Source organism: Anolis sagrei, chromosome 2, assembly GCF_037176765.1.
Source record: "Anolis sagrei isolate rAnoSag1 chromosome 2, rAnoSag1.mat, whole genome shotgun sequence".
NCBI lineage: Eukaryota > Metazoa > Chordata > Lepidosauria > Squamata > Dactyloidae > Anolis > Anolis sagrei.
This window is the reverse complement of record NC_090022.1, coordinates 212,697,096-212,723,339: the sequence shown is the minus strand read 5'-3', so window position 1 is coordinate 212,723,339 and position 26,244 is coordinate 212,697,096. Positions and strand designations below refer to the sequence as shown.

The 26,244-nt window shown below is 37.8% G+C and overlaps 1 protein-coding gene across 3 annotated transcripts in view; it reads left to right on the top strand.

Moving 5' to 3' along the window:
• The window catches only part of CNTLN (centlein), a 218,735-nt gene that overhangs the window by 30,599 nt on the left and 161,892 nt on the right, over window positions 1–26,244 (top strand). For all 3 annotated transcript variants that reach the window (XM_060762424.2, XM_067464370.1, XM_067464369.1), the window contains exons 3-5: window positions 7,694–7,778; window positions 22,101–22,235; window positions 22,861–23,040. In XM_060762424.2, coding sequence (XP_060618407.2) covers window positions 7,694–7,778; window positions 22,101–22,235; window positions 22,861–23,040 — 400 coding nt within the window. The remainder of the gene's footprint in view (window positions 1–7,693; window positions 7,779–22,100; window positions 22,236–22,860; window positions 23,041–26,244) is intronic.

The window sequence follows — 26,244 nt, the reverse complement described above, 5'->3', positions numbered from 1 at the left end:
CCATTGGTACCTTTGATAGAGTGGTGCGGCACTGTAGCATATAACCTTTGCCTCTAAGGTCAAATAATTGTGATTGTCCACAATTGATGAAAGTTTAATATTCAGTTTCATTAAAAATTCTCAGAACATTGAACATAAGACAACATTCCATGGAGAAGGCAGCATTACACAGCTTGCATGTGTGCATATCTGCATATCGGAGCACAAAATATTGACATGATAATTGCAGTCAAGCCTGAGTGAACAGTGGCCTATGGGAATTCAGCTGGTGTTGTACCAACTGGATGGCTGCTCAGGACACAGTTTGAAATGCAAGGTGCAAGTTAGCACTTTATTCAGCACAGGCAGGCATCATTTAAAAATCCTTGGGGGAAACCCTGGTGATGTGCAGATGTTAAAGCAGTCTGTTCTGAAGCGCTGATATTTTAAGCACTGTAAGAAACTTGTACATTTTATATCAGAAGATGCTCTCAGAATTAAGGCAAAAATACAGTGCTTAAAACATTTATGTTAGTCCCTCAACCACAACATCTACAATATATAGCAATGAATAAAGAGTCATTTGGGCACGTAGCAGTAACAATGATAATTGATTTTAATCATTCAGTTTACAAGCACAGGAAGTAAATTAATTTTCTTGAATAAGACGCCTTGTAGGCAAAGTAGAATGTTGTGAAAAATATCGATAGAGCAATTGTTTAGTCAGATATTACATTTTTATTCAAAAACATGGATAGAAAAAAATAATTTGCATTTACCATGCATTCTTAAAATAGTCATTTTAAGAATGTTATACATTTAAAATTTGTTTGACAGTATCAACATTTCTGGGGTTTTTTTCAACTTAAGGCATATTAAGAGGTTTAGAGAATATCCTGTACTTGTGATCTGCCACTTGAAAAGCTTCCAAATTCTGTAAAACTCAATATTTCTATGTAAAACTTATGACAGGCCATCATAATGACATATATATTGACAGAGCACTTCAGATATGCTATATATGCTGCTGTCAAAGGTGTTTTCTGGCAAAGATATGGGGAACTGTTTTCTTCAAGTAAAATCCTCAAGTAAAATCTTACTGCAAGTGCCTGATTTTGTGTCTTAGGAATTTTGGAAATTAGTTCAGGTGAATGGTTTAGGAACCCCCCCCCCCTCTTTTCCCCACAAAACATGAGAAGATATATGTGGAAATGTTTAGAAGTGGGGCATGAGCTTTTGAACATATTCCAGTCTCCTAGTCTGCCTCATATGACTGATATATGTTATATAATGTTTATCCCATTGAGTATATAATACCCAACATTCAGTTTCTCTTAATGAAATCAATAGAGAGTCAGAAACACGGCAGAGTAGTTGGGCATACATAAATAGATTTGTTTCCCTTTTCAGAAAAGATGATGAACAGTTTTCTGCACATGATGGGGACATTAAATAGTCTGTTATCCCCACCAAAGGACACCATTCTTCATAGTATTGTACAGAAATCTGCACTGAATTTCAACAATAGTACCTGTTTATCTCGAGACAGCAAGAGTTTGGAGTGTGGATTATTAGATTTAACATGTGGTCCTACATTTTATCCCTAATTTTGTTAAATCCTAAGTTCAGTAACTGGGGTAGCAAAATTCCACTAATTTTATAATTCTTCATGTAAAAATGTATTATTTTATAACAAAATATAAAATTGGAATGCTGGGGGCACATCTACATGGACTATATAATCCAGTTTGAAGCTAGTTTCAAACTGGTGGCTACAAAACTCAGACCACCAAAGTGCATCAAGCAAGGTCAGGGGAAAGTCTGAAATACTCCGCTGAATGCGCATTAGCGAGTCCCAAATGTAACACAGATTAAACGTTGAAATCAGCTCTGCAGAATGCACAGAACATTGTAGGCATCCACTCCCACTGAAGCGCTTTGAAAAATTTGGAAGATGGGAACAGGAGACTGCCAAAAACACTGTAAGGGCATAACTGGGCAGTAGGGAACCAATTGACCTGAGACAGGAAATTAATTACTTCCCCTGCTAACTATCACTTTCCCTTTCCTGCCTCCACCTTTTATGCTTCCGGGATGCTGGTGCACATCTCAGGAGGGAAATGGACAAAAATCATGCACTTTCCACCGGCTGTCAACCCACAGATACTGTAGATTCTAGAACTGATTCAAAGCCACCTTCCGAGGTTAATGCAATCATCTTTCTGGCCTCAAATCTGTTCCAGACATGTCAACCTAATAATCTGCACAGTCAAAGTGGTTCCAAACTGATCTAAGTGATTAGTGTAGAGGAGCCCTTGTTCAAGGAACCATTTTAATACCAGTTTGATTCTACGGTGTAAAAGTTTTCAGTCCACTATTCCTGAAAATTTATTTATTTATTTATTTATTATTTGCACTTATTAACCGCCACTCTCAGCCCTAGGGCGAGAGTGGCGGAAAAGCATTTATATATGCAAGATTTCGCTCCCCTTCTCTATTTCCATCCAACCAGAGTGCAGCCGAGCAAAACGTCAGTTGGGGATATAATTCAGATCTGCCCTCCTTCAATTTTAGGCCATCAGAAACATTTCAAGATTTTTTTCAATTCCTTTGACAGAAAATAAATTCTGCTGAGATGTCTGCTCTGTGGATTTTGGGACTCAGTGATAGATCCCATACTTTGCATGGTTTCCATTCCCTGGCGTCTCCATGTAGAGCTGGGAAATAGGAATGTCTGAAATCTTTGAGATCTTCTGTCACTCATAATTGGAAGTAGTGAACTAGATGGGCCACTTGTATTTTTGAGGGCCATCCAATCTCCTGTTCTATTCGGGACTGCTGTGTGAATAGGAATGGTTTAGTACAGTGGTTCTCAGCCTATGGGTTCCCAGATGTTTTGGCCTTCAACTGCCAGAAATCCCAACAGCTGGTAAACTGGCTGGGATTTCTGGGAGTTGTAGGCCAAAACACCTGGGGAACCACAGGTTGAAAACCACTGGTTTAGTAAGACTTTAATATATCTTCTCACTCATTTCTTCAGTTTCTTCCTTACCCAAACTAAAAGTTTGTGTGGGAGTTTAAAATACATTTTTATTTCAAAACAAGGCATTTTGGTACACTTGGCAGTATCTTGTTGGGTCATAGCCACTGTCTTTTATATGTTCGACATCTACCACATCAACGTGGAGTAGCTTAATTTTGTCTTGCTCTGTGTTTTGCCTTCTGTTATGAAAATGTTTAATTTATTTGTACCACAGAATGTTATTTGTGCTTCTGTTTTTAATTTCCCTTCAGCATGGCTACTTTGCATCTTTATTATAGAAAAGATAATATTTTATAAACTTCAGCAGTATGCCTTTTGAAAATATTTGCGGTTTTTTAGAAACGGCAGTTTCTGTTTTCACACCTCATTCGTAGTTAAACGTTTCCTCGTCGTCTCCAATATTTCATTTTTGACAACTCATTAAAAATGGGCCAAATCCCAGAAAATATGATCCTGTCATGTTGTATAATATATAGCGTGGGCCATATGCAATAGAAAATTGTTAGTTAATGATTTAGAATAATTTCTCAGATTTTTTGGCTTTCAGTGGCTGGTGAAAACTGACGGTGAAAAATCCATGTGGTTAAGTACAGCTCTGTTAAACATTTAAAATAGGCGGTACTCATGGGAAAAGTGATTGGAGCTTAAAACTTGTACAAATTGACAGCCTCTCTTCACTCCATTTTTCATCCTAAAGAAGTCTGCAAATATTCTTAGCTCACATCATTATTGCTCATCAGTGGTTCTAATTAGCTAAACTGGAGTTTGTCTCAGTCATTGATCATCATCAACTCTTTGACAGTGCCTGAATATAGTTTTTTTCTGATTTGGGTGAACACTTTCTAATGTATTATAGGCATGTAAAGTGTATATTAGTAGAATCAACTGTATTTTATATTGGCGCCATTTACCTTTATAAACATGCCTTTTCTCTGCTTCCCCACTTTTCTCCCGTTTATCATACTTAAAAAGTTTATCATACTTAAAAAGTGGGTTCAGTGATATGCTAATAGCTTGAAGCATTCAGCAATATTATTTAGCATCTCTTCTGGGAACTTCTCTGTAATGAATGTTGGAAGTTATCCTATGCCACCAGGAGGAGCTGGTGATAAAATTCTTCACCAGATTTTAATTTATGCTAAAGGCTGCTATGTACATCCATTGTAAGGGAGAAAATGGCAGGATTACACTTGTTTCACCTAAAGTCAATTATCATGTTAACTGAAATATATTTCTGGCTAGTAGTCAGTGACTGTCTTATGTTTTAGAAGAGAGCAAAGAGCACTAGAAATGTCTAATAGATGTAGTGTAGAAAAGAGATAAAAGTAACAGGATATAGAAAAGAAAGATGCTTTCTACAAGGGAGTACAATTTTAAAATCAACCTGCTGGGATTCTAAAACATACAGAGAATGTGTAGCAGTACATGTCAAGGTTTTATGCATCTGTTGAAAGAATGTGAGTTGAAAGCATATGGGTTGTTGTTGTTATTATTATTATTATTATTATTATTATTTAGGATTGCAATTTCTAAAGAAGACCATAATATTTTTCAGGCTTTAACACATGGGACTATTTTCAAGAATAATATCAAAATTTTCCCTATATTTTGAGACTTTACTTTTCTTTATGGTGGCTATATATTACTTTTGGTATAAGAGTGTTGTAGCTCAGCCTCAGCCAGGGGCTGATTATGGGTTCACTGATTATTCAGATGGGATTGTGCGATTTCCTGGGGTTCAAAATGATGCAGATTCAGGCCAGGTTCAAAGTGTTGAAGATTCAGGCCAGGGAAATGAAACTGGCTCAGACAGGGCCAAGCTCCAAGGTCAATCACAGGAGCCAGAAACATCATTAGATAAAGGGTCGAGCGAAGATGAATTAAGTGAAATGGAAAACTCTCAAGGGAAAGCACCTGGCATTACGGAGATAAGTAAAAATCTTCATTTACCGTTCAGAGTAGAGAATCGGCTCTGTAGGTCCGAGAGAATAGGTGGGAAAGAGAGAAAGTTCATGGGAAACGACATGATTTCATGAGTGCTTATTAACAGCCAGTTGTTTACCTTATAGTTAGGTCAGGCAATGTTGGCTTTTGAGGGAGAATCTAGGCCTGAGTCTTTTGGTCCTTGTGTGACGTCAACTCCTGGTTTTGGATTCAAGTATCCTGGAAGCTTTCTATATTCTTGTTTGATGGCTTCTGCTCAAGTTTTTCTAAATATACCTTTTTGTTTATGGATTTATTTATTTATTTATTAATTTACAGTATTTATATTCCACCCTTCTTACCCCGAAGTGGACTCAAAGCGGATCACAGAACACATATAGGGCAAACATTCAATGCCATTATACACTGACAAGGCAGACAACTGTACATAGATAGAAGTATATATAGGCTTTTCCATCTTAGGCACCTTGGAGGCTGTGCTTGGTTCTGGCTCCAGGAGTGCTGTTGCTCCACTTTCATTGCTGAAAAGCTTTGTTCGTAAACTGTATTTATGCCATACTTGTGATTTTTTATTATTCCTGGACTGTGTTATCTTTGGATTTTTATGACACATTTGGATTCCTGTGTGGTTATCATCTATTGCTGAGCCTTTTTTGGATAATTCCTCTTCTTTCTTTATTTCTGCTTTTTTCATATATTTTAATGAATTTTTACAATAAACTGTTTGCTTAAAACTTTAGAGTCTTGTTTGGTGCTGTGGTCATAGGTGACTCCAGGCCTGGGGTGCAACAAAGAAGCAAACAGAGGAGGAAGGTAGAGGTTCTGATTCACCATTGCTGTTATGTTCTTCATGTTATGTAAACTCACAATTTCAAATAGCAGAACCTGATATCTTCTACTGGAATCTCACCAACAAAACATATAAAGGTTTACAGCTTTTCAGCTGTTTCACCGGGGAGAGGTTGGAACCCAAGTGAAAGACATTAGCCTGCTATTTTCAGATATATGTTAGTATGCAATCCAATGGGCAGATTGTGTCACATTGGGCCATCACAGAAATGCCTGTCAAATTATAATTGGTGCCTTTATGTAATTTATTTGATGGCTTATTTAAATATTCCTACCCACCCAACATCAAAAAGAACTCAACTTACTAGTAGAATTAAACAAACAGTTTAAACAATAAAAAAGGATTTAAATAACCTAAAATTATCATTAAACGTAATGAACAAATGAAAGAAGATTTTAAAACACTAAAACACTTGAAACTATGTACGGTGTTGGATGGAAATAAGTGAGATTTATTTATTTAGCGTGTCAGGGGCAGCCAGACAATTGTATTACATTTCTAACAGAACAAAACAAACAAACAGACAAAACACAAAATTTGCAAGCTTGGTAGTTGATTAAATGTCCTTTGACCAGTATCTGGCCACTTGGAGTGCCTCTGGTGTTGCCACAAGAAGGTCCTCCATTGTGCATGTAGCAGGGCTCAGGTTGCATTGCAGCAAGTGGTCATTGGTTTGCTCTTCTCCACACTCGCATGTCGTGAGATTTCAATCAGTGAGATGAAAGGGTCTGATAAACAGGCAAGTTTTTACTTGGTAATGAAATCAAATAAGAACTGGGACCAGTCTAGTCTGCAAAGGGGGTACAGTGTATAGTTGGTGTGCTGTAGTTGAGAAGCCCCTCTAACTATAGTAGACTTAATGAATTAATATTGAGAATGGTGAATCTGCAGTTACAATAATCCTATAAATTGAGCAGGATTGACAACAGGATTCAGGCCATAGCGAACACCAGGGTGGAAAAATGCTGTTGTACATTTCCCAGTAATTGATATAATACGTAATCAATCTCACATGAAATGGGGCTGGACATAAGGCAAATGGGATTGGTCCTCATTTTGAAAATGATTTCTTGTGATTTTGTCCATAACAAAATCAAAGCTCCTATAATACGCATGGTGGTACAGATATATCCAACTCCGACCTTTGGGTGTCTAACCTAGGACTGCTGGCAGCCCAATAGTGTTTAAAAGGTTACAACATTTCTACACATATGACATAAGTGAATTTCGTCCCTCTACCTCACCCCCAAGAATGAATCAACTAATCAAATAACAAACTAAACAATATGTTGGATGCTGCTGAGTAATTGACAGTTTGTTTTCTCTTACTAGTGTTAGGTTGTAGACTTACAAAGTTATGATACGTCGTTTGTGATTTTTGCCACATCTGGAACTTGATTGAAGAGATACACGATAAGAAATCATTGGGGAACAGAACATCTTTGCCCCAGTTGTTGACAGTTTAAACACAGTATAACTTTTGAGTATGCCAGTGGGAAAATAGTGGTGTTTCTCAATATGTTGCTCTTATTATATCCCCAACATGGTGGTTTTTTAGATGTCAGTAATGGGGGAGAGGGCATTTCATTGGAAAAGTTTCATTTGTTATATACATCAAAGATTCCTTTTCAAAGTATATCTTGTCATATTATAAATAGTTTCACTTAGAATGAAGTTGTCTCAGTTGTTCACAGATAAAATTTTCTGTCACTTGCCATATGTTCCGTGATTAATTCTGCAAGGGCTGTCAGCCTCAGATAATTTAATTTCCTATGCTTTAAAATGACATTCATTATCAGGACATGAAAAATTCAAATGATTAGCAGCAAATTATGACTAATAAGTGTCAATACCTTTTTTGTTTGTTTTGTTTCTAGAGAAAAACAAAAAGCTGAACTCAAGGACAGGAAGGTTTTAGAAATTTTGCAAGTTAAAGACAGCAAAATCCAGGCCTTGGAACAGGTTAGTATCGTATGACTATTGTTATCTTTGTTTTAATGTATGCTTGAGCTGGGATTTCAACCTAGTTCTGAGAGTGCCATGGACTGCGAGAAAATCCAACCAGTCCATCCTCCAGGAAATAAAGCCCGACTGCTCATTGGAGGGAAGGATACTAGAGACAAAGTTGAAGTACTTTGGCCACATCATGAGGAGACAGCAAAGCCTAGAGAAGACAGTTATGCTGGGGAAAGTGGAAGGCAAAAGGAAGAGGGGCCGACCAAGGGCAAGATGGATGGATGGCATCCTTGAAGTGACTGGACTGACCTTGAAGGAGCTGGGGGTGGTGACAGCCGACAGGGAGCTCTGGCGTGGGTTGGTCCATGAGGTCACGAAGAGTCGGAGACGACTGAACGAATGAACAACAACAACAAAGCTATTAGAAAACTTAAGGTGCAACCCACTTCTACAAAGTGTTATCAGTTAGTATTTCTAATGGTCTATTGAGAGAAGAGTTTAGAGCAGGCATGGGCAAACTAAGGCCCAGGGGCCAGATCCGCCCCTTGGGCGCTTACCTCATTTTCCCTGTCCTCTTGGACAGGAAAAGGAGGAAGGTACCTCGGGAGAGCTCTCAGCCACTCTCTCCTCCCAGCATAATGCCAAAGAACAGCCCGAGGATTGGGGAGGAAGATTGTGGGGTGTGACCAGGGCAGTCTCCGTGTGTCCTGCCTTCCTCCTGGCGTAAGGATGGAGCAAGCAGCTCCATTCTTATGCTGGGAGGACAACCTGAGGATGACCCAGGCCATGCCCTGTACTCTCCTGTCCCCACCCTCTCACAGGCCCGTTCTGCCTTGCATGTGAACAGCTTATTTATTTATCTATTTATTTCAATAATTTATACTCTGCCCTTCTCAACCCTTCGGGGGTGGGGGTGGGGGGGTGGTATGGACTCAGGGCGGCTTACAGCCAGCAACAATTTGATGCCTCTAAATTTGTTCATTCGTTCAGTCGTCTCCGACTTTTCGTGACCTCATGGACCAGTCCACGCCAGAGCTCCCTGTCACCACCCCCAGCTCCTTCAAGGTCAGTCCAGTCACTTTAAGGATGCCATCCATCCATCTTGCCCTTGGTCGGCCCCTCTTCCTTTTGCCTTCCACTTTCCCCAGCATAATTGTCTTCTCTAGGCTTTGCTGTCTCCTCATGATGTGGCCAAAGTACTTCAACTTTGTCTCGAGTATCCTTCCCTCCAGTGAGCAGCCGGGCTTTATTTCCTGGAGGATGGACTGGTTGGATCTTCTCGCAGTCAAAGGCAGAGAACCTTCCTCCAACACCACCGCTCAAAAGCATCGATCTTCCTTCGCTCAGCCTTCTCTAAGGTCCAGCTCTCACATCCGTAGGTTACTACAGGGAATACCATGGCTTTGACTAGGCGGATCTTTGTTGCCAGTGTGATGTCTCTACTCTTTACTATTTTATCGAGACTGGACATTGCTCTCCTCCCAAGAAGTAAGCGTCTTCTAATTTCCTGGCCACAGTCTGCATCTGCAGTAATCTTTGCGCCTAGAAATACAAAGTCTGTCACGGCCTCCACATTTTCTCCCTCTATTTTCCAGTTGTCAATCATTCTTGTTGCCATAATCTTGGCTTTTTTGATGTTTAGCTGCAACCCAGCTTTTGCGCTTTCTTCTTTCACCTTGAAGGCTCCTCAGCTCCTCCCCGCTTTCGGCCACCAGAGTGGTTTTATCTGCATATCTGAGGTTGTTAATGTTTTTTCCAGCAATTTTCACCCCAGCTTTGCATTCATCAAGCCCCGCACATCGTATGATGTGTTCTGCATACAAGTTAAAAAGGTTGGGTGAGAGTATGCAGCCTTGCCGTACGCCTTTCCCAATCTTGAACCAGTCTGTTGATGCCTCTATATACACATAATAAAACACAATAATTACATAGTCCATTTCCATAGCAAATTGTTATCATTACCATTGTCATTGTCAGCATGTTACCCAAAGACCTGGTCCCACAACTACATTTTTAAGAGATGTGGATAACCTAATTTTGCTGGGGAGCGAATTCCACAGGCAGGGGGCCACCACCGAGAAGACCCTGCCCCTCGTCCCTTCCCTCCCTTCTGGCCTTGCCCTTCCAGATGGGCCCGCAGTATGGCCCCAAGGTAAAAAAGTTTGCTCATGCCTGGTGTAGAAGTACTGCTGTCTGTGGCAGAGGACTTCAATCTCCATATTTGATAATGTAAATCTCCTGAAAACCTACTACTTTTCAGGCAAGAGATAAATTCAGACTACATCATGAAAGTGCACCCAATGTCCCACTAATGACTTGTGAAAGGAGATGTCATCTTCATCTCATTCTGTTAACCTCACAACTATTGGTTCAAATGTTTTTTTCCCCCTCAAATACTTTTGTAACAGGTTTCAGTAGGTGTCCCGTTTTGTTGAATTGCTATGCCACTACCTTGCCTTTCCTTTTTGCATGACTGGAGTGTTTTTTACCTTTAAAAGTATTATTTATGGTGGATTTCCCCCTTGTGTTTTCCTATTGGATATCTTGATTCCTTCCACCCCTCCCTTTTCATTTTTAAAATAAAGATGCAAGGTCTGACTGCAGTAAAGTCCTTGAGGTAAAAATAAAGGCTTTCGTCTTCTTCGGATTGTTTGGCTTATCGCATACATTGTATGGGGAACAAGTTGTATTTGTTGTAACTATCAAAATCTATGTGGAAAAAATATCAATTTGCATTTCTTTTTTAAAAATCTGTAATTATTACAGTAAATTCAGGCAAATGTATGTCTTCCATCCCACATTATTCTTAAAACAACTAAATAACAGATTTCTCACCCACCTTTTCTATGGCTCCAAAGTCTCCTGTTGAGTTTGTTAAAATCTGGGAACAAGAATTCCATGCCCTATTTCCACTGGAGAAACTGCTTCTGGATCCCTCCTTGATGTGCTATTTTCAGCTGTGACAAGTCATGCCTACTTTTCTTTCAGATAAAGAGTATGCCTGTAAGGCTTTGGGAGAGCCCTTAGCTTTGGTGTTTGCCCCTTCATGTGTCGTGCTTTTACTTTTGTCACCACTGCAGAAAATGAAACAGCAAGGTATTTTCCCAAGCTAGTTGCAGGGTGACTGTGTGGTGTCCTGACTCAAAGAAGGTGGTACATCCCTCCTTATAAAACCTGCTCTTCACAAGTATTAGCTTGTGCAAACTGTAGCCACTACATTATTAACTGGAACCAGATAGTGGGATCCAAATGATGGAAAAGATATATCAGTTCCAGTTTGTTTCTGGGACAGTTCACATTGTTGTTTACGACCTTTGAAGCCCTATGCAGTTTGGGATGAAGGTACTTGTTTTCTGATGTTTGAGTATTGTGTTTGTTTTCTTTGCTAATCACCTTGAACCTTCTGGAAATGTAAGGATACATCTGTTTTAAGATATAAGAAACAATGCTATGTGATAAAGGTACATGGGTGAAGTAGAATTGAGTTCAGGGCTTCATGAGAAATCTGCAGTATTGTTATCTATAGCACATGGAGAATAGGGCCTTTTCATTTAAGTATTGCTTGAATGCCATTTTTATATTACTCAGCTACAAGCCCTGGTTTACAACCAAGTGTACTCTTGATAGGGAGGGCAGACAAACCTAGTTGCCTGATAATTGTAGTTGCATAACACACTTATTTTCAAATATATGTTTGTCAAATTCCCACATTATATTTTCATATTTGCATTGAAATAACCTCACTTTCCTATTTGGAAACATAAAACAGAAAGGAACTATTATGCTCCGGGGGGATACTGGGAAGTTAATCTTTCTTTGTCCGAAAGGATTTACTAGTAACAAATTGTTCATAAGATTACAGCCTTAGATTTATACTTAAATAATTGCTCCTTTTTATATACATAACATCAGTTAAAAACCATTGTAGTAAAGGAGGCCCAACGACCACATCACCAACCTGTACTGTTCGGTGAATCCTTGCTGACTATTGTACACTAGTGTGGATGTTTTGTTTAGATTTGTTATTATAAAATTTTGTTTGACAATGTGTGGTTTAATTTATTTATGTCAAGTTTAATTGACTGATGCTAGGTTTTTAATTTGATGTTAGGTTGTAATGCTACTTTATATGTGGGGTTTGTCTGGGATTTTATGTCAGTATCATGTGTTTTATGTAGGCATTGAATGTTTGCCATTTTTATGTTGGAATCCACTCTGAGTCCCCTTGGAGAGATAGGGTGGAATACAAATAAAGTTATGATGATGGTGGCGATGATGATGATTATTATACTTTAAAATGTAATGTAAATCTTTATGGAAGACTATTTTGTTATTAATATTTGGTTTTCAGAAATCTTGTTAATCCTGAACTCAACCACTTAGACTTAGCAGAGGATCTACACAAATACCAATCTAAAAGGTGCTTAATTTTTGTAATATGGATGTTCTAAACTTTCAGTGTTACCTAAGAAGACACTGAAAATAATTTCCCTTGAAAGCTCTCAGGCGCATATTGAGTCTCCCTGATTTTATATTGTGAATATTCCTGTGAGGTAGGTTAAACTGACACTGGGATGATTTCAGTCTTTGGGAGTCTAATTTGCTGATTTCCAGAAGGTTCAAGGGAGTCTAATTTGCTTTTAAATGGAACACTTACTCACCAGATCCTGGTGCAAAGAAAAATAGATAGTTAGAATGAAAGAATCCTGGGCCAGGACTTCCTTTTTAGTATCAAAATTGCTCACAGTTCTTCAACACTAAAATCAACTTCTGTTTATGCCCAACTTGTTAATTTAAGAATTCTAAATTATGATGCTACATTAAAAAGGCAACATGGGCCAACACACATTTTATATATATATCACCTGCTGATTCCAAAAATGGCACCAGTTTCCTCCATCAACTCCAGTTTGTGAGATACAGAATATATACCAGTCACCATCTAATCTCCCACAGATAATCACGATCACCATATCTAAGAAACTAGAACGGATGTGGTCTATCCAATGCAGTTTTCTGAATCAATGCCTGGAATAACTCAGGAGTAGGCCTTAAAACAAAATCCCATTTTTTTTTCATTTGGCTGTGTAATAGTCCACAGTCCTTAATATACTGAAAATCACCGAGTCAATCTAGGTCTTATTTTGCTATCCCCATTCAACACAGGTGATGACTAGAAAGAATATTGACACCAGAATTACTCATCCAAGTTCCTGAATGTAGGGTTTCTTCTTTCAAATCCAGAATTATTACTACTCTAAATGTCTATAGATATATAAAGTTGCTGACTGTATTTGTAAACTATATGTACCAACAGTCTGACCCAGGAATGATGGTGTTGTCTCCTACACAGGAGCATTTGTTTATCTTTTCAACAAATGTGTAGCCCCCCACTACCACCATAGGACTATTTATTCAAATGGGACCCATCCACCATTATTCAATAGTACAGTGAATGAGCAGAAGGTAGAAGATTGAGGAATTGGAATAACAGTAGCAGTTCTATCTATGTCAAATAATTTGAGAAAAATACAGTTTTGAAAGGAAGCCATTATTGTAAGGATCTCATTTCCTTTATAATTAATGTGGACAATATGCCTGTGGTTATTTTTGCTCCTGCTTATTTAGAGTGCAAACATTTGTAGGCTTTATAGGACAATTGTATACTGCAGATAAAGTGTCTCCACTATGTTTAGCTAAAAGAAAGGTAGAGGGAGCTAAGTTGAGAAGAAGAAAAAACTGAAAGGCGGTATAATTGCGATCTTCAAATAGATGTAGCTGAAGACAACTGAACTGAGCCACCAGTTAAGCAAAGGGGAAACACTATCTGCTAATCTTGCTATAGGCTTCAGATTGGAGACCTCGAGACTACTTTGCCTTCGATGTACTAGTGAGGCATGTGGGGGCAGGTAATAGGCCACAGGAGCTATTTTGCAGCGGAAGTGTCCTTTTTAAAGAAAAGAAGTATAAGGATGATAAAAGTAGGGGTGGTTCTGTCAGAAACATTCAGGTAAATGAAATCTGGTAGAGCCACACAGTAATTGGAATTTTTGTTTCTGATGGTTCTTGTGCCTTTGAAAGCTCACGGCAGGCAAAAGAACAACAGATGCAGTTTTCCCAATTGCTACAACTCAGACAGGACATAGCTACATTTCATTTCCCTGGTTTCAACTGTCAGAATGTCTTCTATGCTTTCAGAGGTATAGAAACCATTCTGGAATTTAAAAAAGATTGGCAACTCCATAAGAGGAGCAATGTCTTTGTCGGTCAGTCATGCTGCAGGAGGCCTTTTTGCTAGTCCATAAAGTAGAAAATGGTGAAAGAGTGATGAAGCCATCCATTGTTTTTATGTGTGTATTGAGTGGTTGTCAGATGCTTATGGAGATATGAAACACGCATTATGAATAGCGAGTAGGAGATGCAACAGATAGTTTTGCTAATCAAATAAGTAATGAGACATCTTGGAAGCTTTTTCATTTGTTTTATTTTACATGTTGTAAAAGGGCACTCCTGCCTTTGGAAATGCAATCGTTACTGTATATACTCATGTATAAATCTAAAATGGTGACCAAAAAACCCTTGGCCAAGTAAGTACTATGCCTTAATTCTTATTTTGAAAAGGCACTATATCTGAGTAGAATGGTAAAAGGTGACAGCCTAGTCCAGTGGTTCTCAACCTGGGGTCCCCAGATGTTTTTGGCCTTCAACTCCCAGAAATCCTAACAGCTGGTAAACTGGCTAGGATTTCTGGGAGTTGTAGGCCAAAAACATCTGGGGACCCCAGGTTGAGAACTACTGGCCTAGTCCATTCCAGGCGAACCTAAAATAATCACTGACTTTCTTTACACACTCTGCCACATCACTGCTTCTGAGCTGTGAGGAGAGGCGAGTAAAGTAAATTATTATTATTGTTATTGTTAGGCTGGCTGTGCAGGAAAGTGACAATGGCAGCCAGTGGTGGCTTCCTTCCTATGGCGACACTAGTGCTTTCCCCTCTCTGTGGAGTGACTCTCAATATAGTCATGGTTCATATCAAAATACACAAATTTGGCCCCTAAACCTGCCCATGATTCATACGTGACTTCAACACATGCAAGTATATACAGTCGTTTCCCAGCCTGAGTTGTTGTTGTCATTGACATGATAATCATTAAAATGTTTAGCTCTAGATGGGCTTCATTCTACAAGGACATGAGTCATGACTATCTGACTAGTAATGGCCTTAGGTAGAGTAGAGTGTTTGGTAGTTAAAAACATCAGTAGCCATGCTGTTTATTGTCTTCCAGAATATAAATCTAATATAAGTAAGTCCACTGGAGCCTACCTATATTAGATTTATAGCCAATGCATAAGAGAAGGGGGAATAAACCTGTCTCCTTTTACCTTTGACATTGTTAGCTCCTGACTGTCAGCTTCCCCAATTAGTCTCTTCTGGGTAAGGAGCAATTCACTTACGTTGAGGTGCAAAACGTGTAACACTGGGATTAGACATTTTCTTCTCACCAAAACAGAAACAAAAACAAAAACCTTTACATTTGCATAGAGCTAGAATTTCATATTTTAATAAAACACGGTGACAATATTGTAAATAACCAATCAATCATCATGCTAACCCCTATTTTATTTTATTGGGGTAAAAGCAACTCACAGCACAGAGTAAAATAAAACAAGGAGACATGGTAGTCGTGTATAAATATGTGAAAGGATGCCATAAGGAAGAAGGAGCAGGCTTGTTTTCTGCTGCCCTGGAAACTAGGACTCGGAGCAATGGGTTCAAATTACAAGAAAGAAGATTTCACCTGAACTTTAGAAATAACTTTCTGACTGTAAGAACTGTTCAGCAGTGGAACTCTCAGCTTCATTGTATAGTGGAAGTGCCTTCCTTGGAAACTTTTAAACTTACCAGTATTTCAGTCAGAAGTGTAGGCTTGCTTTGGGCTGATGAGATAGTTGAGTTAATTAGGATTGTTGTTGTTGTGTGCCTTCAAGTCATTCAGACTTAGGGCGACCATAAGTCTAAAGTTTAGGGGAGGGGTTGGGCAAATGAGCTTGGAGGGTTGCATCTGGCCCACAGGCCTTAGTTTGGGGACCCCAAATTTAATGTATGATCATTGGTTATTTTCTGTTTCTTTTTAGTCATTTTGTTACAATACAATTGGTGGAAGATATTCCTGGTTTTTTGTTGCTATGAAAAAGCATCTTTTAAAAATAAAGTTACTATTTTGTGTAGTATATGGAATATTCTTTTTATTCTTAAGCCATGCTTTTGTGACTTTAATGTGATGTCATATGGTTATATGGCCTTCATTAATCTGTTTAATAATTTAGATAGATTATTTTCAGTATTCATTTTCCTCCAATTAAAATAGTTGACTTTCCACCTCCACCAGCATTTCGTGCCCTAAGCTTTCACAGTTTTAGCGTGGCTATGTTTAGGCATTTGTCCTTCTTTAAGACCAGTGTAATCTTTAAAACTGGTTTAAAATGTGAATGTATTAGGTTTTGGTTCGATGTGCAATAAAATAATAAAAAAATTGAAAAGTAAAATCTGTTAGAAAATTTAAAACTATTGTGTCCACAAACAGTGCTTTTAATATATGCAAATGTAGCAATGTTAGGATCAAACCAACTTATACCTAATATATTTCATATCCTAAAAACAGCAAATTGCCTTTATAATAATGTAGATTAAAATGTATTGGACAAGTTCTTAATTTCTCCCAAAGTGTTAAGGTCATTTTGCTATGGTTCTGGAATTTCTGGGATATTTTTCTGGTGGGAAGTTGAAGTGAGCTATGTCAACCCTTACCTTGCATCTTGTGGAAGGGGGGCATCCAGATATGTGAATCTTTCCAATCCTGTTTGCCCACATTATCAAAATTGCTGGTTAATTGAATACCATACCTCAAGGCCCAGTTCCATGCCATATAATGCATCCTTGTATGAACCAGTCCATAAACAAGATAGAAACCATATAGGTTTAATTACAGCTGGGAGAATTTTGGAATATTATCAGACTTGTCAGACACAGTTTTATGCTTTGGTGTCTATACACATCAGTAATGGATTTAATTTTTATTCAAAATTAGAATATTTCTTGTTCAACATATTTCTGCTATGCTTCTATACAGTTTTTCTCTGAAGAGAGGATATGTATAGCTGATCCTATTTCATATTCAAATATATCAGAAATTCGGTTACTCAAGAGTAATTTATTGAAAGCTACTTAGTGAACTTTGCAGCTGAATAAGGATAATTTAGTTGTCCTTGATTAAGTTCAATATTCCATCTTGTTAATTCTGTTTTAGAAATAATTCTAGTTTGTTCAGATAATTCAATAATATAAAACACATTAAAACATTTCAATCAGATTGCAGCATAGAATATCTCAATCTGTATCAGCACGGACATTTGTCAGGCCTGTCTAAAAGTGACAAAAGAGAGGCCAAGCACACATCCTGTGGGAGGATGCTTCATAGGACTGCCAATGGAAAATATCAGGTGTTTAGATTAGAGTCTTGGAGGAGGTAGACTGTAGGAAGCAACCTTGTGGAAGCAAGCTTTGATGCCAAGTGGATGTAATACAGGTAGAAGCAGTACTTCCAGTAACATAATAGCATGGATTTGAGGAGCCACTTCTCACAACCCAACGTCTCTAGTGGGATCTTTCAAGAAGAGTTCAAACATGTCCAGTCATGTCTTTCCACCCAATTAGTAGATTTCTCTTACTACAGTTCCTTCATTTTATTAGGTTAACCCTGAGCTTGTTTGCTGTCACCCACCACAAACCCCTCCAAATTCTTGTTAGAGAAATGTTGATACCTTTTCTACAATAAGTAGATGGACACAACCGAAGAGTAATGTAAAGGCGATTTTGCAACTGAACTCTTAATGAATTCTCATTCTGGTTTCCTATAGATTAAAAAAAAACACGGGCCCCAAAAACAGCCATGTTAGAGAAGTCTCTTGGCATCATTATTTTGATCCAAGAAGGGACAAATACATCGTATCACAGCACCTCCAATCCTCCGCTAGCTTGACAAATCAGAAGGATGCTAAGAGTTTGAAGACTCTTGGACAGGAGTGAATTCCTACATAACCCAAGATTCATTATCTATCAGAGCCACCAAGTATGTTACTGTAAGAAGCCAAGCCATAAATATATTTTGAATAGGTCCACATAATCCATATAATGCAAAACAAGATAGTGAGGTCATTGCCTTTTTCAATATTTTACTGAAAAATAGAACATGATAATAGATGCATGATTCTAGACTTGATGGCCTAGAGACCCCTTTCAAATCAATGATTCTTGGATTGTTCACAATTATGAGATTTAGGTGTTTGTGAAAAACAAAAGTTGTAATTTGTTTGTACTTGAGAAAAATAGTATTTACATGCTCCTTAGAAAGGCATTGACTAGTAGTGATCCAGATAGATACCAAGTTGGCACATTTTAACAATAAAACAGGCAATAATCCACAAGCACATTACAAACCTCAGTACTGTGAGAAATATTCATGTCCTTTCGTTGCACAAGATGAAACGTATCTAAATAGCAGTGTGCTGCTATCACTCCAGGACCGTATTGGGGACATTCAGGATCAAACTTCTAGTCATCTTATTCCAAACAGTCCCCAATACCTTGGCAGGATGTATTCTGTCTATGCATCTTGCATTGGTGGCTTTAGTGATTTCTTGTTCCTCTTCTGTGATCTGTGCAATAGTAGTCAAATAAATGTTTAGAAACAATACGTTTTTTCTCAATAGGTAAAAATTAAGGATGAACATAAGTACACTAAACCTTTACCTTCTCTTTTATATCACTGTTATTTAATTAGCTTTCAGTTTTGATCTGAAACGACTTAAACTAATCTTTTTGTCCTAGACCTTGTAATCTTTCAAAACCTTATCAACCAATTATACTCCAGAGGGGTTAAAATAGTACTAGCTGCCTCATTATCTCCACTTGAAAATCTTTGCCTTGCTGTGCAAATCTATACTAAAGCCCCTTTTAATAGGTCCAATTGAAAGAAACATAACTCTAGCTTCAAGCATTAATTAACATTAATACATTTTGTTCTTGACTGTTACCTAGCCTATTTATTCATTCAATTTTTACACCTTGATTAAATTAAAAATCAAAATGCAGAAGATATTACTGCAATACTAACTCCTTTATTTTCTCAAAGATGGAACCTCAGTAAAATGCTAGAGGTAAAATGGGAATAGTTCATCAAGCAAAGAGTCAGTTCAACTTATCAAGTTATTAATCTTAAAAAATGAAACTGTAAGAAGTGCAATATGATTTTGATAAGCTTAAACAGGTATCCACAAAGTAGGGACTGTGAGTTGACTATTCTAAAGCAGCACACACATTTTTATTTGTTAAGATATCGGGCTTATTTATTACTATTCCCCCTAATAGTGAATTCGGTTTGAGAATACTTCCAGGATTAGAATCAAAAGGGTGGGTAGGAAATTAGAGAGTTATTAGAACTAAGAAATAAGGCTGAAATATTCTAAATTTTCTAAAATGCAAAATAAATTTAAAAATCAAATAAAAATTTAAGGAGAGAAAGTCTGTCTAGTAAGGATTGAGTATATCCGTAAGGATGCCACATAATGTTTTTGTCATTTGGAAAAGAGCACTAGACAACGGTATATGTGAAAACAATGTTATTGTTTAAACAGTTTAACCCTCTTTGTCCAAAGACAGCTTATAACCATTTGAAATAGTGTGAGGCCTGAACTATCCTATTTTAGATGTCTGCATAGACCCTCTTTCTGTAATCTCTCAAGGAGGCAAAATTCAGACCTGCATCTGCAGGATTTTTATCATCTTTGTGTGAAGCCAGTGGACCTTGGAAGTTAGCATGATGTCTTTAATGCTTGCTGGTTGCCCTAATAAAAGATATCACCACAGTGTGTAGTTCAGATTTTGGATTTTGTTTTATGGTGAGCATGTTTCGTTCTGCATCACAATACATATAATACACAAATCCTATTTATCTGATAAAATACATACCTAAACAAGAAGGTTTCAGTTTTCTGTAGAATGAGATATCAGAAAAGAAGACCATTGAGGCCATTCAGAAGCCTACTATAACTAATTTTGTACCATATTTTGAAAACAAAATTGCTTGTGTCTCTTGTGGCTTGAATACTGTAGTTGGTACATATCCAGTGGATGACATTGTGACCTCCATCTACCCAGTTATTTTGGATGCCTTTAAATTTGCACAGTCTGGGAATGTAGGTGGGATTTTTGGAAAGTAGAAGGTTACGCTAATGTTCACTAGACCCTTGCCCTTCCCACCTGAAAAAAATGCTTGGAAGAAGTACAGACAGTCCCCGAATTACAAACATCCAACTTACAAATGACTCATAGTTAAGAATAGTGGCAAGACAACAGGAAGTGAGATAAATATATCCCCTGGAAGGGAATTTTACTCCTGAAAGAGTTATCATGAGATCTCAGCAGAAGTTATCACCAATCCTTGATCCCACAAGCCAGGTTTTTTCAAAATCCAATTATCACGGACAGAAAGTGAGGTGAAATCGGAGTTACAGTTAAAAAAGTCTCTGTTCTGACTTACAAAAAAATTCAATTTAAGAACAAACCTATATAAACTATCTTGTTCATAACATGGGGATTGCCTGTACTGGCCAGGTGAATAAAGGGAATTGTCATTACCTCCTTACAGCAAGATAGGTCTTTATCAAGCTAAAAAGTCAGTTATAGACCTTTGCTGAAATCTTCTCAGAATATCTTTATATTCTGATAGGAAAGTTATTCAGGGTACTAATCTAATCTAGCTGCACTGTAGAGAAGAGCAGAGAATGGACAGGATGTGAAGAGAAGACGTAGAGAAACATCCTTAAGAGTATCAGTTTATATTACAGAGGGATCAAGATAGGTAGATGTTGGAGGAGGACATTAAGTCACTCAAACTATCTACCACTATTACTACTGCTTACTGTGACAGTTGGGTCTCTTCAGTGCTTAGTGTTGTTTCTTGAGGGAACTCTCAAGGAAGCTCAAGATGACTCCATACCCAAAATGGCAGCAGGTCACAAAGATTATAGTGTTTTGTAGGGCCTTTGGGTTGAGTTTATGCTTTATGTGAAAACAATAAATAAATTATTTTAATAAATATATCTGATAACCCTAAAACATTGGTCCTAGAAAAAACTTCTAGAAAGTGATTTCTTCTAGAAAGTTCTCGATCATCTTCTGTTGGTATCATATTTTGTCTGAAATCATCGTGTAAGGACTAGTTTTCTGACACAGATATTATGGTTTGTTTGGAAATTTAAGAAATGTACATATTTTCTGAAAGTCTATCAAAGCTCATAGGATTCTTTTCTTTCCACTTCTATAAGACATGACATTTTTCTCTTTTCATTCCATAGCCTGTGGCAACTGTAAGGCAGAACTGTATCTACCACTGTCATAACCACTAATAATTAGTATTTGTCTATCTAATGAAGATTTGAAATGGTTGTGTGGTGACACAAATGGTTAGTTAGTGATAATGTAGAAGAAGGGGGAGCGGATATGAAGACCAAGGAGTAGGAAAAAGATTGTGTTTATTAATCTGTAAGATGATGCAAACTGTCTTTTGCAAGTGAAGACATCTAAAACAAGCTAATATTGTTAACTTCACAAGACAGTGTTTATCATTGTAAACTTAGGTAAATTCAATGCCACTAATTTTTCATTATGTTATTTTTATGGGATATTTTTTTCAAAGTTATCTTTTTTGCAACCTGGGCTTAATGAATTCAAACTCATATGACATTATTATTTTGAAACTTTGTCTATATGCTGGTGATCAACATGAGTTTATGTGTGCAGAGGTTGAGCAATTAAGAGACAATTTATTGGACAATAAAGAGAATCTAAGTGTCTGTATTCACACAATCTACCCCTTGATCTGGATGGATTAGGGAAGATTTTGGATCAGACTTTGTAACCACAGCTCTTCCTGTGCCTGGCTCTGTATTGTTTGATGTTTGCCCTTGACCTTCACTACTTCCTCCATCATTGAAGTAAAAATATATATGAAATATTCAATTTTATGCTAATTTAAAATTTTACCCAGTGAAGGTAGGGATATATTTTATAGCATCAGGAATGTAATAATATATTTGCATTATTTATTGATTTGTTACATAATGATAAAACAGATGGCCTCATCAAAATACTACAGAAACATTGGAGGTCAAGGTATAACTAAATCAATTTGTTACATGGAAAATGAAATCTTCATATTATTTGAAGTTGTCTCGATGTGGGTTTTTTTCCCTTTTGAACAATCTTAGCAAACATGTGGACAGCAAGAAGAGATAAACAACCTGGTTCAGAGAAAAATGTCGGTGGATGAGGAAAATGGTGCCTTGAAGAGTGAGCTCCACATCTTACAACAGAAATTTAAAGATAAAATCCAGGAACTTAAGGTATATTGACTTGTACATAGCACTGGGATGGCCACAGCTTTGAAGTAGCTCTTTGAGGTGCATCCGTCTTTGTGGCATGGAAAGTGACAAGCTCAGAGGAAATATAGCCTTAGGCCCTTGACTGTACCTTCCAGTTTTCGCTCACGCACAAAATTCAGAGAAAGATGCTTTAAAGTAGAGAACCCATGCTTTATAACTTTCCGATAAATAGTTAATGATGGAAATGGAGCAAAGAAAGTAGGAGTGTGAAGATGTGGCTTCGTGTAATTAGATTCTGATGGGACTGGCATTATTAATTGATAAAGCCGAGGTCTGGGAGGATATGTCTGTGTGGGTCTCAAAAATAGCTGGGGACAGCATCAAAGGCAGCTTGATCAATTAATGGGCTCTTTGCAAATGTGTACTCATCAAAGCTGTCATCCAGCTAAAAAATATGACCCTTCCACCTGCATGAAAGAGGCCAATAAAAGTACACAGGTGACCTTGGCTATCAAATATAGAAGAAGCTGCTGTGAGGGTAAAACTGCACAGTTTATATTTGCTGATTAGTTCCCACTTTTCTTTTTTTCCCTTCTCCCCCTTCTTTTTGTTTTTGTTTATCGGCCCTTGTGGTACTGTTCTACAGGACACTAAGGAGTGTGCACTGAGAAAGGATGAGCAAAGCAGACTGGTTATAAAAAATCTGGAGGAGGAAAATGAGGGATTAAGTACACGCTATGCTGACCTGCTAAATGACCTGGAGAAACTGAGGAAGCGGGAGGCACAATGGAGAATAGAAAAATCTGGCATCGATGCAAAAATAAAGGTATGAGCAGGACGAGGCTCCTGGATATGATTTCAGAACCAGCTTCTCACAGGCTTTATGCTACATGTTATTTTCTTTAAATAACAAGTTATATATTCATAACTACCAATGGGGACTGACATTCATTTACATTCCTTCACTTAAGACCCAAAGCTTTTTAAAAATTGATGTTGCAAAGCAGGAAACTGACTTCAAATAGCCACCCTAAAATGTAATCATTAAATAATAAAAGATATTTCATTCAAATATAAACATGTATTTTTTAAGAAAAATATCTGGAAAGACTCCTGTCACTCCAGGATTCCCCCCTCCTCCCAACCTGCTGCAATTGGCAGAAAAATCCTGTGCATAAGGAAATAAGAAGACCCTTGCTGGAGCCGACCCTGGGGTCCATCCAGTTAAGCTCTCTGTTTCCCATAGCTGCTTGCCAGACCGCTTTTGGAAGCATGTTCTACAGAGATCAATGAGACTTATTCCCAGCTAATTTTTCATAGAAATGTTTTGTTTCATTATATTATGTTGTTGCCACTAACACAGCATGTTGTAATTATGCCTAAACTTCGTAATACCTTTCCTATTATTCTTTAGAAGATTCCATTGATGATGAATTGCTCTGACCTGATATAAAATTACTTAAAATACTTGCAGCATTAATTAAAGATTTTTTTTGCCTCTTTGCCATTTTATTAGTGTGCCACATACATATAGATCTTACTGTCTGCATGCTGATAGGAATATGTCACTGGTTTATTTTTCTGTGTTGTATTTAGGGTTATTTAAGATCCAGATTGTTCTGACTTAATAACATTCTAGTTGATTGTGTGCAAACTAAACATCTGTAGATACATCAGCTATTGTGTCATACAACTTCTTTATTTAATTTTTTGTTTTTCCACTGCAAATGTGTTGCTAAAGCATTATGCAATGGGAAACCATTGATAAGATATATCAATATTGGGTTTTTAAAAGGCTTTTCAGGCTGTATGGCCATGTTCCAGAGACATTCTCTCTTGACATTTCACCTGCATCTATAGCAGTCATCCCCAGAGGTTGTGAGGTCTGTTGGAAACTAGGAAAGTTGGGTTTATATATCTGTGGATGGCCTGTTGGAGGTAGGTGTGAATGTTTCAATTGGCCACCTTGATTAGCATTTAATGGCCTAGCAGTTTCAAGGTCTGGCTTCTTACTGCTGGGGGGAATCCTTTGTTGAGAGATGATTAGCTGTCCCTGATAGTTTCTTGTCTGGAGTTCCCCTGCTTTTGAGTGTTGTTCTTTACTGTTATGATTTTAGAGTGTATTTTTAATACTGGTAGCCAGATTTTGTTCATTTACATAGCTTCTTCCTTTCTGTTGCAATTATCCACATGCTTGTGGATTTCAGAGGCTTCTCCGTGTAGCCTGACATGGTAGTTGTTAGAGTGGTCCAGCATTTCTGTGTTCTCAAATAATGTGCTGTGTCCAGGTTGGTTCATCAGGTGCTCTGCTATGCTGACTTCTGTGGTTGAAGTAGTCTGCAGTGCCTTTCATGTTCTTTAATTCGTGTTTGGGTGCTGCGTTTGATGGTCCCTATGTAGACTTGTCCACAGCTGCATTGTATACAATAGACTCCTGCAGAGGTGAGAAGATGCCTTCTCCACGGCTTCCCCTAGTCTCTGGTACTCTCTTCTCCTCTTGCTGCCCTTCCATTGGTAGACAATGGCATTTTTATTGTAATAGGCTTTTAAAACTGAAGGTTTTGGAAGAAATGGATTTAGAGGGCGATCATTTTTACCTGTTTGTATCAATATTCTAAGAGATACATATTTATCAATTTTATCTAACAAAAAATCTAATTTTAAAAGATGTAACAAATTGTAGCCTTCCCTTTGGTTATTATAAGAGTGGCTAGAGGCGCTGTTTACAAGTGTTTCATCCTTCCCGGAGGGACAAGCCCCAAAGTCAGGGTAGTGGAAATTCTGTTTGGATCATTGTCCATTGACCTGTAGAATCCCTCAGGGCTCTGTTCTATTTCCCATGTTATTCAAAATCTACATGATGCTGTCCCAATGTCTGGACTTTGATATCACCAGTATGCAGATAACATCTATTTCTTCTTTCTACTAATCTTCAGGGATGCTGCATTCATTCTAAACCAGTCTCTGGCATTTATAGAAGGACAAATAATTTAAAGCTTAATTTAGATAAAATGAAGGTGGTCCTGGTCAGTGAAAAGACAGATCAGGGGCTAGGGATTCAGGTTGTGCACTTCCCTTTGAAATTTGAAGTTTGGGTATTCTTCAAGACTCAAGTAAGCTTTCCTCATTGGTTGAGATGCATGATCTGGCCATGTTGGTTCATGCCTTTGCAACATCCCATTTGGATTACTGTAATATGTTCTACATGAGGCAGCCCTTGAAGAGTGTTCAGACACTTCAATTAGTACAAAGTGCTGCAGACAGCGTGTTAACTGTGGTTGGGTACCCGTACCTTATACTTCCGTGCTATGATAGGTGTCAGGCTGTCCTCGGGCATAACCCACGTTATATGGATGTATTGATGTTATATTGATGTATTGTTATATTGATGTAGTTGCCGTGATTACTGTTTTAAATGCTAATGTTGTGCACTTTGTATACTGATTTGGTTGTAAACTGCTCTGAGTCGTCTACGGGCTGAGAGAGAGCGGTATACAAATGAAGTAAATAATAAATAAATAAATAAATAAATAACCCAGGGTGATGATTATGATGGATAAAGGCCTATGAGGCTTCAGTCCAGGCTATCTGCAGGACTGTATCTGCCAACAGTAGCCTAGCTGGGTCCTGAAATCATCAAAATAAGCCCTTCTCTCCGTCCCACCACCATCATAACCACAACTGGGTGGAAATAAGATAAGGTCTTCTCCATGGCTTGCCCTAGGCTCTGGTACTATCTTCCCCTCTTTGCTGCCCTTCCATTGGTAGACAAAGACATTTTTATTGTAATAACCCTTAAAAACTGTTTTAAAAAAAGAAGAAACGGCTTTAGAAGGTGCTGTATTATTTCTACCTGTTTGTGATCTTTTTAAAGTAAATGTTTTAACTTGTTCTAATATTGTGACTAGCTTCATTCTGCTTTAATGTTGCCTATTTGTAGCTATTTTGTACTTAATTAAATAGTAAGCTGTCTCGAGTCCCAATTTTGTGGAAAGAGCAAGGTATATGTAAAGATAACGATACCACTTTC